General features: G+C 45.9%; 1 protein-coding gene across 1 annotated transcript in view; it reads left to right on the plus strand.

The window, feature by feature from the left end:
• The window catches only part of LOC121281508 (probable galactarate transporter), a 36,622-nt gene extending 21,471 nt beyond the window's left edge, over positions 1–15,151 (plus strand). Inside the window, exons 6-9 of the mRNA XM_041194453.1 lie at positions 267–460; positions 7,047–7,131; positions 7,920–8,117; positions 14,587–15,151. Of these exons, the coding sequence (XP_041050387.1) occupies positions 267–460; positions 7,047–7,131; positions 7,920–8,117; positions 14,587–14,735 (626 nt within the window). The 3' untranslated portion in view covers positions 14,736–15,151. The remainder of the gene's footprint in view (positions 1–266; positions 461–7,046; positions 7,132–7,919; positions 8,118–14,586) is intronic.
• Positions 15,152–17,833: the final 2,682 nt, after the last annotated feature.

The following is a 17,833-nucleotide window of genomic DNA, read 5'->3' on the forward strand; positions in this document are numbered from 1 at the left end:
GATTCATTGATGTACTTTGGCAAAGGAACCCTGAAGTGCTTACCCAGTCTGCGCCCGGGCATGACTCCTGTCACACACCCAGATGATTGTCTTTTCATAGCTTCCGAAATGGCTGAGAGGGACCCCCACTAAAAAACTCTCAGAGCAATAAATTCTGGACACATGTGAGAATGAATTCGGAGAAAGGTGAATGGCCACCTGGCTAGAGTGATGGCTTTAGCATCATCTGCTCCCTGAACTGATAGACTGTGTTTTACTCATTTCAGGAGGTTATGTTTGGGCCTACAATACCCAACTGTATTTCAATCTGTACCACAGTGGTGTGGATGTCGGACGCTGGTTGTCATGGATACCTCTGGTCGGAGGCTGTCTTGGGGCTCTAGCTGGAGGGTTTATTTCGGATCATTTGGTGAAAAGAAGTGGATTGTACGCCCGTGTCTGGGTGTTGGTCTTCAGTCAGGTGAGTGAATCGGTGACCCTGCCCTAGTCTTAGAGCTCTCGAACCACTGGAATCATAGAAAATTGCAGCACAGAGTTCAGTGTCAGCTGTGCCTCAGAGGGGAACAACCTCACCACTCAGTCGAAACTCCTGGATTCAACTCCCTCAGTACTGACCTTCTGACAGTGCAGCACTCCCTCACTACTGACTGTCCGACACTGCAGCACCCGCTCAGTACTGACCCTCCAACTGTGCAGCACTCCCTCAGGACTGACCCTTTGACATCGCATACTCCTCAGTACTGACCCTCTGGCAGTGCAGCACTCCCTCAGTACTGACCCTCCGACAGTGCAGCACTCCTCAGTACTGACCCTCTGACAGTGCAACACTCCCACTTTACTGCACTGCGAGTGTCACCCTGTGTTTTGTACTTCTAACTCCCACTTTAGAGACAGAAGTACAAAACACAGGGTGACACTTGCAGTGCAGTACTGAGGGAGTGTTGCACTGTCGGAGGGTCAGTACTGAGGGAGTGCTGCACTGCCAGAGGGTCAGTACTGAGGAGTATGCGATGTCAAAGGGTCAGTCCTGAGGGAGTGCTGCACAGTTGGAGGGTCAGTACTGAGCGAGTGCTGCAGTGTCAGACAGTCAGTAGTGAGGGATTGCTGCACTGTCAGAAGGTCAGTACTGAGGGAGTGCTGCACTGTCAGAGGTTCAGTACTGAGGGAGTGTTGCGCTGTGAGAGAGACAGTACTGAGGGAGTGCTGCAATGTCAGAGAGTCAATACTTAGGTAGTGCTATATTGTTGGCGGATCAATACTGAGGGAGTGCCGCACTGTCGGATGGTCAGTACTGAGCAAGTGCTGCACTATCGGACGCTCAGTAATGAGGGAGTGCTGCACTGTCGGAGGGTCAGCACTGATTGAATGTTGCACTGTCAGAGGGTCAGTACTGAAGGAATGCTGCACTGTCAGGGTGTCAGTACTGAGGGAGAGCTGCATTGTCAGAGGATCACTACTGAGCAAATGCTGCACTGTCGGGCAGTCTGTAATGAGGGAGTGCTGCTGTGTTGGAGGGTCAGTACTGAGGGAGCGCTGCAGTATCGGAGGATCAATACTTAGGAAGTGCTGCATTGTCGGAGAGTCAGTACCGAGGGAGCGCTGCACTGTCAGAGGGTCAGTACTCGGGGAGTGCTGCGCTGTTGAAGCGTCAGTACTGAGGGAGTGTTGCACTGTCGGAGGGTCAGTACTGAGGGAGTGCTGCACTGTCATAGGGTCAGTAATGAGGAGCGGTGCACTATCTGAGGGTCAATACTTAGGGAGTGCCGCATTGTCAGAGGATCAGTACTGAGGGAGCACTGCACCGTCGGAGGGTCAGTACTGAGTGAATGTTGGACTGTCAGAGGGTCAGCACCGAGGGAGTGCTGCACTGTCAGAGGGTCAGCACCGAGGGAGTGCTGCACTGTCAGAGGGTCAGTACTGAGGGCGTGCTGCTGTGTTGGAGTGTCAGTACTGAGGGCGTGCTGCTGTGTTGGAGTGTCAGTACTGAGGGAGTGCTGCTGTGTCGGAGGGCCAGCAATGAGGGAGTGCTGCTCTGTCAGAAGGTCAGTACTCGGGGAGTGTTGCATTGTCGGAGGGGTAGTACTCAGGGAGTGCTGCACTGTCAGAGGGTCAGTAATGAGGGGTGGTGCACTATCGGAGGGTCAATACTTAGGGAGTGCCGCATTGTCAGAGAGTCAGTACTGAGGGAGCAGTGCACTGTTGGAGGGTCAGTACCGAGGGAGTGCTGCACTGTCGGAGGATCACAGACTCATAGACGTCTACAGCACAGAAGGAGGCCAGTCGGCCCATTGTGTCTGTGCCAGCCAGCAAAGGTCTGACTAAATGAATCCCGTTTTCCAGCGCTTGGCCCATAGCCCTGGAGGCTATGGCAATATAAGTGAATATCTAAATACTTGTTAAGTGTTATGAGAGTTTCTGACTCGCCTACCCTTTCAGGCAGTGAGTTCCAGACTCCCACTGCCTTCTGGGTGAAAAGATTTCTCAACTCCCCTCTTCGCCTTCTACCTCTTACTTAAGTCTATGCCCCCTGGTAATCAACCCCTTTACTAATGGAAAAAGTGCCTTCCTATCCACCCTATCTATACCCCTCATAATCTTATGCACCTCTATCAGGTCCCCTCTCAACCTTCACTGCTGCAAGGAAAACAGCCCCAGCCTAAGCAATCTTTCCACATTGCTCAGACTCTCCAGCCCAGGCAGCATCCTGGTAAATCTCTGCACCCTCTCCAGTGCAGTCATATTCTTCCTATAATGTGGTGACCAGAACTGCACACAACTGCACTCCAGTTGTGGCCTAACCAGTGTTTTATACAGTTCCAGCATAACCTCCCTGTTGTATTCTATGCCTTGACTAATAAAGGCAAGTATCCCATATGCCTTCTTAACCACCTTATCCACCTGCCTTGCTACCTTCAGAGATCTGTGGTTATGCACACCAAGGTCCCTCTGATCTTCAGCAGTTTCCAGGCTCCTACCATTCATAGTGTAATCCCTTGCCTTGTTAGCCCTCCCCAAGTGCATTACCTCACACTTTTCCGGGTTGAATTCCATTTGCCGCTGCTCTGCCCACCTGACCAGTCCATTGATATCCTCCTGCAGTTTACGGCTATCCTCATTATTTACCACCTTACCAATTTTCGTGTTATCCATGAACTTCTTGATCGTACCCCCTACATTTAAGTCCAAATCATTTATGTACACCAGAAACAGCAAGGACCCCAGTACCGAGCCCTGCAGAATCCCACTGGAAACAGACTCCAGTCACAGAAACATTTCCCTACCATCACTCTCTGCTTCCTGCCTCTCAGAAAATTTTGGATCCAACATGCCACTTTGCCTTGGATCCCATGGGCTCTTACTTTCAGTACTGAGTGAATGCTGCACTATCAGAGGGTCAGTACCGAGGGAGTGCTGCACTATTGGAGGGTCAGTACAGATGGAGTGCTGAACTGTTGGAGGGTCAGTACAGATGGAGTGCTGCACTGTTGGAGGGTTAGTACAGATGGAGTGCTGCACCATAGAAGGTTCAGCTCAGAGAGTGCACCACATTATCAGAGTTGCCACCATTAGGATTAAGCCCCATTTGTTCTCTGAGATGGACACAACTACTCCCACACCCAATATTGGAATAAGAGCTGGGGTGTTTTCCTGTGTCCTGGGTCATTATTTATCCATCAACCAAAGGAACATAGGAACATGAGTGGGCAATTCATCCCACCTCTTTGGACACCTGCACTTCCCAACCTCTCACCAGTGAAAAAATAATTTCTATTTTTCCTATCAAAGATTCATTTTATATTCTTTCTGCCTTGTTCTAGCTCATTCACTTAACCTGTCCCAGTCCTGTTGAAGCCTCTTTGCATCCTCCTCACAACTTATATCCCCACCCAGTTTAATGTCATCAGCAAATCTGGAAATATTACATTTGGTCCCCATATCCAAATCATTTATATGGATTGTGAACAGCTGTGAACCTAGCACTGATCCTTGTGATACCCCACTAGTAACAGCCTGCCATCCTGAGAATGATCCATGTATTCCTAATCTCTGCTTTCTGTCTGTTAACCTTTCCTAGTATATTTCCCGCAATTCCATGCGTTCTAATTTTATTTACTAACCTCCTGTGTGGGCCCTTATCAAAAGTCTTCCGAAAATCCAAATACACCACATCCACTGGCTCTCCTTTATCAATTACAAGTGATACACAAAAAACAAGTTTGTCAAACATGCCTTCCCTTTCATAAATCCATGTTAACTCTGCCCAAATTTACCATTCTTTTCCACATCCTTTATGATAGATTCTAACGTTGTCCCTACTACTGACGTCAAACTAGCAGGCCTACCATTCTCCGTTCTCCCTCTTCCTCCATTCTTAAACAGTGGGGTTACATTTGCTACTTTCCAGTCCACAGGAACCTTTCCAGAATCTATCGAATTTTGAAAGATAACCACCAATGCACCCACTATCTCTCTAACCAGCTCCTCCAACACTCTGGGATGAAGTTCATCTGCTCCAGGAGATTTATCAACCTTCAATGCAGTTAACTTTTCAAGTACTACCTCTTTATTAGTACTAATTTATTTTATTTCCTCAGTTTTACAAGTCCCTTGGTCGCCTAGTATTTCTGGGATATTTTCTGTAGCTTCTTCCATGAGGACTGTGTTACGACCAGGATGGGAAGAGCGCACTGACTTTCTCTAGTTCCACTAATCCATGGCTCACAACATATATTTAAATGATTCCACCAGTTAGTTATCGGCCAAATATGCTTTACCCATGAATCTCAGAATGACCATTCAATGCCTAGGTTTCTTCAATAACAACAACATTATTAGTTTATTATAAAACCAGACTTGTCAAGTAGAAGGCAAAGCAACAGTTTACCAGGCAGAGTTCCTTTTCAAAGCCTTAAACCACCATGTGACCCTTAAACAATCCACTGGTGTCAAGAGGTGCTTTAAAACTGCTTTATTTTTTAAAAAATGCTGTCTTTTCCAGGAACAGCAGCAACCAGAGTCCTTGCATTAACCCTTTAAGGGACAGTATCTTCTAAGAAACACAAATTCTTCCAGAATGTTCTTAGTCTTTGAAGATGAACCATTCCCTGTGATAAAAGTGTTTATGACAACAGAAGCAAAGTAATTGTTTAGTTGCTCCGCCATTTCCCTGTTCTCCAATATAAATTCTCCTGTCCCCACCTGTAATGGGCCCACATTTGTCCTAGCTAATCTTTTCCTCTTCGCACACCTAAAGAAGCTTTTATAGTCTGCTGTTATGTTCCTCACTAGTTTGCATTCATATTCTCTTTTCCCTTTCTTAATCAATTTCTTGGTCCTCCTTTGCTGGATTCTAAATTGCTCCCAGTCCTCAGGTTTGCCACTTTTTCTGGCATCCTTACAAGCCACTTCCTTTGATCTACTGCAATCTTAACTTCTTTCGTTAACCACAGTTGATTTACCTTTCCCTTTGGGTGTTTGTGCCTTAGAGGAATGTATATCTATTGTAGATCATGTAGTATTTCTTTAAATACTAGCCATTGCCTGTCTACTGTCAAATCTTTTAGTGCATTTTCCCAGTCTACCATAGCCAACTTGCCCCTCATACCTTCATAATTTCCTTTCTTCAGATTTAAGACCCTAGTTTCAGAATGAACTATATCACATTCAAACTTATTGCGAAATTCTATCATATTATGGCCACTATTTCCCAAAGGCTCCTTTACAACAAGGTTATTAATTAGCCCTTTCTCATTACACAACATTAAATCCGAAATAGCCTGATCCCTAGTTGGCTCCTCAACGTACTGCTCCAGAAACCCATCCCCTACACACTCCAGGAATTCTTTCTCCACAGCATTAGTGCTGATTTGGTTAACCCAGTCTATGTGTAACTTGAAGTTGCCCATTATTACTGTTTTACCCACATTACATGCATCTCTAATTCCCTGATTTATACCATGCCCAATGTTACCACTACAGATTTGCGCCCTATAAATACCTCCCACCAATGTTTTCTACCCCTTGCTGTTTCTTAGCTCCACCCAAACTGATTCTACATCTTGATCGTTTAATATAAGACTCTCTGTCACTAATATACTGATCTCGTCCCTTATTAAGAGTGCTACCCCACCTCCTTTTCCTACCCCACCTCCTTCTCCTTTTCACCTTCCCTCCTAGATGCCGAATATCCTTGGATATTCAGTTCCCAATCTTGGTCACCCTATTGCCATGTCCTCTTAATGGCAATTAAATCATACCCATTTACCTCAACTTGTGCATTCAAGTCATCTACCTCTTTGCAAATGCTACATGTATTCATTGAGTGCCTCTAATTCTGCTTTCTCAACTTTATTCTCTATTCTGATCCTATTTGACGCTGCAACATTACTGCAATAGATGATCTGATAATTATCAGTTTACTTGTGGGATCTTGCTGTGTGCAAATTGGCTGCTGCATTTCCTACATTACAACAGTGACTACACTTCATTGTAAAGCCTTTTGCGTCAATCTGAAGTGGTGAAAGGTGCCATAGAAATGCAGGTCCTTTACAGAGCAGGGGAATCCCAGTCTCCATCCTTGGCTTCTGCTGATCTCAGCCTTGGACTGTTGTTGGCTTTAGTGAGTTTAAGAAAATGTGAGCTGGGATCCTGCTGCTGATGGCGACCCTGTGAGCTGGTGACCCTCTACTGCAGAGTCTGGTCAGGGGTCAGGTGTGATTCGCCTGCCTCCCATTGTTGAATATTCAAGCTGTGATAAGTGGACTTCCAGATGAGATACAGGGGTGGGGGGGCTGGAGGGGACGGCAGGGTTGGGGGGTGCAGGTGTAGTTGGGTTCCTGATAGAACCTGTGTCCCTGTCCACTGACCCCCTCCTCTGTGTGAATTTGTATAGGCCAGGAAAGCAGCAACAACACAGGGAAACTTGTTTGAAGCAAGTTGTGATTTGTAAATGTTCATTTGGTGAGCTTAAAGTGCAGCTTAGGGTTTGGGGAGTTTCAGTAGTGGACTTGCTGCTGCCTGTAGTTAATGATCTCTGTTTTCTGCAGGTGTTGGCTGCGCCCTTTGTGGCTGGAGCTCTCTGGCTGAATCCTCCATACTGCTTTCTGTCATTAATTCCAGCCAATATATTGGGTGAGTCTCTTCTCTATATTAACTCACTGCATCTGTTAACAACTAAGATTAACTTTCCATAGAAACATGGCGATGAAGTAAATGTATCAGACATGGGGGGGTAAAATTTTCCCTCCGAGGGTTAGGAAACTGAGGTCAAGAATGTTTCCTTATCCTGAATATCCCAAATACCCCCCCAGAGGGAAGCAGTCACTCAGTGTGATTTTCCCTGGGTTGACCAATAAATGGCCAGAGAGCAGGTTCACTGTCCATTTAAAGGTGATGGTCGGCTCTCAAAGCTGGATGGCCAATCAGAGGACTTCCAGCTTGAGAAGAGTTGGAGGTTGAATAAAGAGTAAGTAAGGAAGAGGGGGTTTCAAAATGGAGGCACCCTCTCCAAAATTCTGAACTTCAATTGGCCTCAATTACAAAGGGCCTCTGCCAACTGCAGTGTGTGTACAGGTAACCCTGGATCCTCCTACCTGCAGTGTGTGTACAGGTAACCCTGCCTCCTCCCACCTGCAGTGGGTGTACAGGTAACCCTGCCTCATCCCGACCCACACAAATGACTCGGAGCTTGGAGAAGGCCAGGGAACCGGCACGTTGACTGACGGGCTATTTTTAGCTTGTGTCCATCTCCAGTCCCAATGGAGCCTGAAAATCTAGAGGATCAGGGGTGGAGGTCAGGAAACATCATGAGTGGTGAGATTTTGTGTGTGTGTGATTTTCTGTTCTCACTGAGACCCTATGCCCAGTGAGATTGTTTTTTTCTCTGTGAATGACCTCTTCTGTCTCTCTGTTTACCCCAGGTGAGATGGGGATTGGAGTCACCTTAACCATCATCGTTGAGCTGGTTGCACCCTCAATTCGCACTCCTGCTGTGGCCATTTACATCTTCATCATTTCCAATGTTGCAGGCAATGCCCCATTGCTGGTGACACCACTAACCACAGTGTGGGGTCTCCGAGTTGCTCTGTTTGTGCTCTGCCCTTGCATGTACATCGCTGGTATGTCCCCTCCCAACACAGCACAGGGACACGCTCCAGAATCTGTTTAATTATCATCAGTTTCCAATTTCATCATTGTTGTTTCCTGGGCTACAATGCACCCAGCAACCAGCTTACTGATTGCAGAAAAACGCAAGTTCTCAGCTCTCTCAGAGAATTATATTCCTCTTCTTCTCCTCTCTCCCTTGCTCTAATTCTCTTCCCCAGTCCCTCCTTCTACCTCCTCCACCCTTCTCTCCCTCCTCCTCTTTCTCCCTCCCACAACCAGCCTCAGAAAATGGCACTAAGTGTGTAAGTGTATTCTTATCAAAAGGAAACCTCATTTTAAATGTCTGTTTAACCCTCAGTTTTAAACTCTCTGACCTGACAATGTACTTGTATTCTCTAGGCAAAACTTAGGGTTAACAGTGAGCACTTCAACTCCTCTCTACATCTATAACCTCCTCCAGCCTGTACAATCCTCCCTATCTCTGTAACCTGCTCCAGCCCCTACAATCCTCCCTATCTTTGTAACCTCTTCCAACTCTAAATTCTCTGAGATCTCTGCGCTTCTTAAAAAAAAGGGGACTTGCATGTGGAGGCAGGCAAAATAGTGGAGCTATTAAACAAGTACTTTGCATCTATCTTTACAAAGGAACAAGATGCTACCCAGGCCGAGGTTAGAGAGGAGGTAACTGGTACACTCAAAGAATTTACAATTGAGAAAGAGTTGGTCTTAGAACGGCTTAAAATAGATAAGGTACCAGGATCGGATGAGATGCGCCCAAGGGTACTGAGGGAAGTGAGAGTGGAAATTGCAGAGGCACTAATGATAATCTTCCAGTCTTCCTTAGGCACAGGGGGCAGAGGACTGGAGAATTGTGAATGTTACACCCTTGTTCAAAAAGGGGTGCAAGGATAAAGCTGGTGACTACAGACCAGTCAGTTTGACCTCAGTGGTTGGGAAACTTCTGGAAACTATAGTTCAGGACAAAAGCAATATTCACTTAGAGAAGTGCAGGATAATTCAGGAAAACTAGCATGGATTCATTAAGAGAAAATCATGTTTGACTAACTTGCTGGAGTGTTTTGAGGAGATAACAGAAAAGGTTGATAAGGGCAATGCTGTTGATGTGGTGTATATGGATTTTCAAAAGGCAGATGATACAGTGTCACACAACAGACTTGTGAGCAAAATTCTAGCTCATGGAATAAAAGGGAAAGTTAGCGCTTGGATAGGAAACTGACTGAGTGACAGGAAACAAAGAATGGTGATAAATGGTTGTTTTTTAGATTGGAGGAAAGTTTGTAGTGGAGTTCCCCAGGGGTCAGTGTTGGGATCCTTGCTCTTCCTGATGTATATTAATGACCTAGAAAGTGGAGTTCAGGGCATGATTTCAAAATTTGCAGATGATTCAAAGATTGGAAATGTTGTCAACTGTGATGGGGATAGCCTGAACTTCAAAGGATATAAACATGTTGGTGGATTGGACAGACAAGTGTTGGATGAAGTTCAATGCAGAGAAGTGTGAGGTGATTCATTTTGGCAGGAAGAATATGGAGAGATAGTATGAAATAAAGGAGAAACTCTAAAGGAGGCACAGGTACATAACTTAGCTGGTATAGCAGAGGACTATAAATGACTGTGAAACTGGCATCCTTAGGTCGCTGGTTCAATTCCGGCTTGAAGCAAGCTCTCCTTGCTTTGCTTTTGTGCAGCCTGGGCAAACAGACTGCAGCTGACAAACTGAATGAAGACTTGGAGTTTGGGGGGAAGGAATTTTTAAGTGTTAAGTTTGTGCTTAAATGTTGCTCTTACAATCTAATCTAGTCTGTCATTAGCAGTAATTGGGAAGTCCTGTGGAAATAGGCTAAGTTCTTTCTTTCTTGCAGTTTAGACAGGGTAAGATCACTCTTAGCCGTGGGAGCTGAGTAGTTAATTAGCTAACCGGTTGAATACTGTAGCCCCAGCTCAGTCTACTATAAATTCAGGGTTCTTTAGTGCAGCTTTGGTAAATGGTGTGCAGCTGACTAACTGAGTGAAGACTTGGAGTTTGGTGAGAGGAGGGATCGGGGGGCAGGAGTCATTCATTTCCTTTTTCTATATTTCTCACCCCATAGAAATTGGTTCTTGCTCTACTACAGGGAGACGAGCTAGCTGTCTGGTAAGTATGTGGTAAGTTGGTAAGTTCAATTCTGTCCCTAATGTTTAAAATAGTACACAATTTGATGGTAAAGTTAATAAAATGTATAAGAAAGCAACATAAATATGTGAGTAATATAATTATTTAAAACACATTAAGGATGGTAGGACAGGTGATGTATCGAGGCTGCAGCATGTGTGAGCTCCTGGATAACATTGTGATCCAGGGCAAACACATCGGCAGTAAGTGTTTGCGACTTGAGGAACTTCGGCTCAGAGTCATTGAGCTGGAGGCTGAGCTGCAAGCTCTGTGACACATCAGGGAGGGAGAAAGTTTCCTGGACGCTTTATACCAAGAGGCAGTCACGCCACTTAGGATAAGGTCTTCCGATTTGGTCAGTATCCAGGTACACTGATGGTGCAAAGAAAAATAAATAAGTACGATCTGATAGCCATTACAGAGACATGGCTACAGGATGGCATAGATTGGGACCTGAATATTAAAGAGTATGTAACATTTAGGAAGGACAGGAAGTTAGGTAAAGGTGGAGGGGTGGCTCTGTTAATTAACGTTGCTATTAGCAGATTAGAGAGGGATGACCTAAGGGCAGGAAACCAGGATGTAGAAGTGGTTTGGATTGAGATGAGGAATGATAACAGCAAGAAGTCACTTGTGGGAGTGGTGTACAGGCCCCCTAATTGTAACTACACAGCCGGACAGAGTATAAAAGAAGAGATAATGGGAGCTTGCCAGAAAGGTACAGCAATAATCATGGGGGATTTTAATCTACATATAGACTGGAAAAATCAGACGGGCAAAGGTAGCATAGATGAGGAGTTCAAAGAATGTTTTTGGGATAGCTTCTTAGAACAGCATGTTCTGGAGCCAACCAGAGAGCAGGCTACACTAGACCTGGAAATGCTGGAAAAACTCAGCAGGTCTAACAGCATCAGTGGAGAGAGTAACAGAGTTAACGTTTTGAAGTACGCAAAGACGGGTGACAGGTCAGAAGATTGGAAAGAATGTAATATGAAAAACAGCAAAGAATGACAGAAAGATTAATAAGGAGGGAAAAATTAAGAGTACAGGAAAGCTTACTAGTAATATAAAGACTGATAGTAAGAGTTTCCAAAGGTATTTAAATAAAAGTTAACAAAGTGAGCGTGGGTCCTATAAAGAGTGCATCTGGGAATTGATCATGGAAAGTAAGGAGATGGTAGATGAATTAAATAGGTATTTTGCTTCGGTCTTTTCTACAGAGGACACAGTAACATCCCAGAAGTAGCTGTAATTCCAGAAATGGGAGGGAGGGACGAACTTGGGAAAATTACAAACACCAGGGAAGTGATATTGAGCAAATTGTTGGGGCTGTGGGCTGACAACTCCCAGGTCTGGAGGGAATTCACCCTAAGGCCTTGAAAGAACTGATTAGTGAGATAGTTGATGCATTGGCTTTAATTTTCCAAAATTCCCTAGGTTTGGGGAAGATTCCGTTAGATTGGAAAATAGCAAATGTAACTCCTTTATTCAAAAAGAGAGGGAGACAGAAAGCAGGAAACTACAGGCCAGTTAGCTTAACATCTGTCATAGGGAAAATGTTGGAAACTATTATTAAAGATGTCAGAGCAGGGCACTTAGAAAAACTCAAGGCAATCAGGCAGAGTCAACAAGGCTTTGTGAAAGGGAAATCATATTTAACCAATTTATTGGAATTCTTTGAAGGAATCACACATGATGTGGACAAAGGGGAACTGGTGAATGTACTGTACTTAGATTTTCAGAAGGCATTTGATAAGGTGCCACATCAAAGGTTTATGTGGAAAATAAAAGCTCATGGTGTAAAGGGTAACATTGGCATGGAAAGAAAATTGGCTAGCTAACAGGAAGCAGAGGGTTGGCATAAATAGGCCTTTTTCTGGTTGGCAGGATGTGACAAGTGGTGTACCACAGGGTTTAGTGCTGGGGCCTCAACTTTTTACAATTTATATAAATGAATTGGATGAAAAAACTGAAGGAATGGTTGCTAAATTTGCTGATGACACAAAGATAAATTGTGAAGAGGACATAAGGAGACTACAAAGTGACATAGATAGGTTAAGTGAGCGGGCAAAGATCTGGCAGAAAGAATAAAAAGGAAGCTTATTATCTAAATGGTGAGAGATTGCAGAGCTCTGAGATTCAGAGGGATCTGGGTGTCCTAGCACATGTATCACAAAAGGTTAGTATGCAGGAACAGCAGGTAATTAGGAAAGCTGATAGAATATTATCATTTATTGTTAGGGGAATTGATTACAAAAGTAGGGAGGTTATGCTTCAGTTGTACAGGGCATTGGTGATACCATATCTGGAGTTTTGTGTATAGTACTGGTCTACTTATTTAAAGAAAGATGTAAATGTGTTAGAAGCAGTTCAGAGAAGGTTTACTAGACTAATGCCAGGAATGGGCAGGTTGTCTTATGAGGAAAGGCTGGACAGGTTAGGCTTGTATCTGCTGGAGTTTAGAAGAGTAAGAGGCGACTTAATTGAAACTTTTAAGACCTTGAGGGGTCTTGACAGGGTGAATGTGGAGAGGATGTTTCCTCTTGTGGGAGGATCTAGAACCAGGGGGTCACTGCTTAAAAATAAGGGGTCACTCATTTAAAACAGATGAGAAGAAATTTTTTCTCAGGGTTGAGAGTCTTTGGAACTCTCTCAAAAGGCGGTGGAAGCAGAGTCTTTGAATATTTTTAAGGCAGAGCTAGATAGATTCTTGATTAACAAGTCAGTGAAAGGTTATCAGGGTAGGCAGGAATGTTGGGTTGAGGTTACATTCAGATCAGCCATGATCTTATTGAATGGCGGAGCAGGCTCGAGGGGCTGAGTAGCCTACTCCTGCTCCTAGTACGTATGTTTGTAGAGGGACCTTAGCGTATATGTACATAAATCATTGAAGATGGCGGGGCATGTTGACATAGCAGTTAATAAAGCATAAGGTATCCTAGGCTTTATTAATAGGGGCATTGAGTTCAAGAGTAAGGAGGTCATGTTGAATTTGTATAAGACATTAGTTCGGCCTCATCTGGAGTACTGGATCCAATTCTGGGCACCGTACCTGAGGAAGGATGTGTAAGCATTGGAGAGAGTACAGAGCAGATTCACATGAATGATTCCAGGGATAAAGAACTGTAGCTATGAGGATAGATTGGAGAGGTTGGGACTATTTTCCTTGGAGAAAAGAAGGCTGAGAGGAGACTTGATAGAGGTATTCAAGATCCTGAGGGGAATGGACAGGGTAAATAGTGAGAAACTGTTCCCACTCAAGAAAGCATCAAGAACTGGAGGGCACAGGTTCAAAATAATTGGCAAAATGAGTAAAAATGATGTGAGGATTTTTTTTTCACCCAGAGGGTTGTTGGAGTCTGGAATGAACTTCCTAAGAGGGTGGTGGAGGCAGGTTCATTTGAAGTATCAAAAGGGAATTGGATTGATACCTGAAAAGAGAGAATGTGCAAGGTTATGGGGATAAGGCAGAAGAGTGGGACTAAGTAGAATGCTCTTTCAGTGAGCCAGTGCAGGCTTGGTGGGCTGAATGGCCTCCTTCTGCACTGTGAAGATTCTGTGATCAATCCAATTCCGGTCGCTTGAACATCCCTGATTTCCATCGCTCCACCATTGATGGCCATTCCTTCAGCTTCCAGGGTCCTAAACTCTGGAATTCCCTCCCTAAACCCCTCCACCTCTGTACTTCTCTTTCCACTTTTATGACGTTCCTTAAAACCTACCTCTTTAACCGATCTTTGGTCACCTGTCCGAATATCTCCTTATGTGGTTCAGTGCCAAGTTTTGTTTTATAATTGTTCCTGTGAAGCACCTTGGGATGTTTCAAAAATGTTAAAGGTGCAATATGAATGCAAGTTGTTGTTATTCTGCCTTTCAGCTGTCTACGTTGCTGCTTTATTGAAATATAAGATTCTTAGGGGGCTTGACAGGGCAGATGCTGAGAGGTTGTTTCCCCTTGTGGGTGAGTCTAGGACCAGAGGGCACAATCTCAGAGTAAGTGGGTGCCCATTTAAAACAGAGATGAAGAAGAATTTCTTCCCTCAGAGGAAGAATTCCATGGAATTCTTTACCGCAGAGGGCTGTAGAGGCTGGGTTGTTAAGTATATTCAAGGCTGAGATAGACAGATTTTTAATCAGTAAGGGGATCAAGGGTTATGGGGAAAAGGCAGGAAAGTGGAGTTGAGAATTATCAGATCAGCCATGATCTCATTGAATGGTGGAACAGACTTGATGGGCTGAATGGCCTACTTCTGCTCCTATGCCTTATGGTCTTTTCTTGGTTTTGAGGTACTGTCTCTTGATTTCAGGGTCTGTGCTCTACTTGCTGACCCTGTGTGTGATGCGCTGGGATCAGAAGCTGGCCTCTGCTGAGGAATCGCGCCCGCTGCTGGGGTCTGACAGTTTGCTGCCGGGAGACCGATTAACACGAGCGTGGGAGTCTCGGAAATACAGCTGAGACCCTGACTGAGAGTGATGCCTGTGGGGTAGGGTCTGGCCTCTGATAGACCCTATCTGGGTGATTCTGATGAAAGAAGCTGTTGGACAGTGAGCTGCAGAGTCAAGTGTTATCAAGGGTGATGTAAATTAATTCAATGCAAACATCACGAGCACAGATTGTTGTTATTAAAATGAAATGCAGGAAATGGCTGACACTCCATTTTCCATTTAAATTATTTCTTGTTTTAGTGATTTCCGTACTTGGATCCCTGACCCTCTCAGTTGCCCCACAGTTCATTGCTTCTTGGGTTTCTCACACGACTTTTCCCAGATGACACATTGTTCCTAAAGCTGCTGTGACTCCTCTGACCACAGACTGTGTCACTGTGTCTGTCGCCTGTTATAGACTCTCATTAAAACCTCACTTGTTCTCTTCTCCTTTCCCAGATTCTGAATTTCAGTTTTGCCTCAGTTTAAAATATTAAACTTGTTTTGGTGCCTCACTCTCGAGTGGTCACTCGGAGTTAATTCACGTGTCCAACCAATCAAATGACAGAGATTCACTTGCTGATCAACCATGTGTGGCTCACAAGAACATGGTGAACGTGAAAAGAGATCGAAAAGCCAATAGACACTTTCCCCCACTGTACAGGGAGAGGAGGGTGGGATAAAGTGGGTCAGGTTCAGCTGCTAGAATCTTGGTTGTCCAGTGTTGGACATGTGCACACCCCTCCGACTGGCTGTGTCCGATTCCATACAAACTGCACCAGCAAATGTTCCCATGCCTGGAGTGGGAGAAACATGGCTGGTGGGGGTTGGGCAGTCAGGGAGGCGGAGCACGGGATTGAGGGGGGAGTGGGGTTGGGGGTTACAGGGGATGGAGGGAGCACAGAGGAGAGGGAGAGGGTTTTCTTTTTTCATGGGATGTGGGCTTCGCTGGCTGAGCCAGCATTTATTGCCCATCCCTAATTGCCCTTGAGAAGGTGGTGGTGAGCTGCCTTCTTGAACCGCTGCAGTCCATGTGGTGTAGGTACACCCACAGTGCTGTTAGGGAGGGAGTTCCAGGATTTTGACCCAGCGACATTGAAGGAACGGCGATATATTTCCAGGTCAGGATTAGTGTTTTTTGGTGTGGGGTGGGGGTGGGGGGGGGGGGGTGGTGTTTAGGGATGGGGGCTTACAGTGGGGGTCTGACGGGCTGGAATTTCAGTCTAGTGCTGGAGGTGGAAGCCCCTGGCTCCTCTTCCAACTCTGCTGATTGGATTTCGATGACCCCTTTGAAAGTTTGAAGGCCAAAGCAACACAATGAGAGGCAGGGTGGGCTGTCTGGGCACAGCGGGTAGGACAAAGTTGAGAGATCCACCTGTGGGGAAAATTCCATGTTTTCAGCTGGAAGGTGTTGAGCTTTTGGAGAATATCCTGGGTGATCCCTGAATTACACAAATGCCAGAACCACACTGAGCCTGGGACATGGGGCATATACCAACACTATCCAGCTCTGCCCAGCACACACTGACCGACACTAACTGGTACTGCTCAGCACTGAACGCCAGTGACCGGCATTACCTGGCACTGGCCGACACTGATAGGCACTGACCAGCATCCTTTATAATAGGCTGGATGGAGAGCAATCCCATGGGTGCAGGTTGGGTCATCTTTGGGTGGGTGAGCTGAGGGGTGTGAGAAGGGGCTGAGTTTTGGGAGTTTCCTCTCCTGGAACTCAGTGCCTGAGCAGTGAGTTACACCTGGTCAAGACCCTGCTGCGTTGAACAATTCTGTAACTAATTACCCTGCTTTCTTTTAGTCAATCGGATTATCCAAGCCGTCCTGCTCAGACCACCCACCCTGTCTCTCTATCCCCTATTAGCAATCAGTTAATACATCAGCCACTCAGCACTCACGGCTCCCTGTATCACACTGTGTAGCCCTCTGTCTGGTGGTTTTACATCAGAGACAAAGCATTGCCATCAGTTTAGATTTCCATATCTCCCATACTCAAACATTTTGGGCAGAAATTTCCCCCCTTTGAGGGGGCGGGTTGTGCAGGGCGGATGCAAACCTGATCAGCACCCCCGATCGGGTCCGTGCCACCATTTTACGTGGCTGGGCCAATTAAGGCCTGCCAATGTGACACATACTCGGAAGCGCTGAGCGATCCCTGTGCGGGTGGGGAGGGGGGGGGATTCCCTGAGTCGGGGCCTGTGCCCTTTGGCGCTCGTGCGCGAAAGAGCACAGAAATCTCCCTGAGGCATGGAGGTGCTTCAGGGAGATTAGTTAAAGTTTTTAAAAGCTACATACAGAAAAGAAAATATTATAAGACGTCCCGTCATGTGACAGTGTCACATGAGGTGGGACATGTCAAGGAACTTTAGTGGATGAAGTTCCATGAAGAATGCGAGGGCCGCCTGGGCTCTTCGCCTGCCCGCCAACCTTAAGCTTGGACAGGCAGCTCATTTAACTATTTTAATTAGTTTTTAAACAGGCCCTAATAGGCCTGCGACAGTTCAGTGGGTGGGCAGTTGATGCGGCTGCAAGCCTGCCAAACTGAAAATCTAAGTGACACACGCCCGACATCACCGCGCGTCATTTTACGCGTCAGCGAGCGGGCCCCGCCCCCCTCTCCCCAACCGGAAAATTCTTCCCTTTGTCTCGAAAGACAACAAATAGTAACAAATGGCCTGAATGGTTAAGGCCCAGTCTCTGAAAGGTAAAGGCGGGGATTTTCTGTGCCCGCCAGCATTGGACATGTTCAGTGGCGTGAGCAGACAATATGGCATGATTAGTTTCACGATGACATGAAACCAGTCCGCAATTGTCTGCTCGTCCTGCCGTTGACGGTCCGCGTTCCCCACCATCGGACATCGGGAGCCTCATTCTAATATATCTGCATAACATTATAAGGCCAGCCTGCTTGACTCATTTCCCCCCTCCCCCCCCCTTGCAGGTGACTCAGACCCACCCTTCCACCAGGATCTCGTCCAAGGCTATGTGTGTTATGAATTCCTTTGTTATCGATATTTTTGTGCGCGTCACCTCCGAGGCCTCACACCTCGTTCACTACAACAAGCGCCACACCATCTCGGCCAGGCCGATCCAGAGCGCCATCTGCCTCGTGCT

Source organism: Carcharodon carcharias, chromosome 8 (genome assembly GCF_017639515.1).
Source record: "Carcharodon carcharias isolate sCarCar2 chromosome 8, sCarCar2.pri, whole genome shotgun sequence".
Lineage (NCBI taxonomy): Eukaryota > Metazoa > Chordata > Chondrichthyes > Lamniformes > Lamnidae > Carcharodon > Carcharodon carcharias.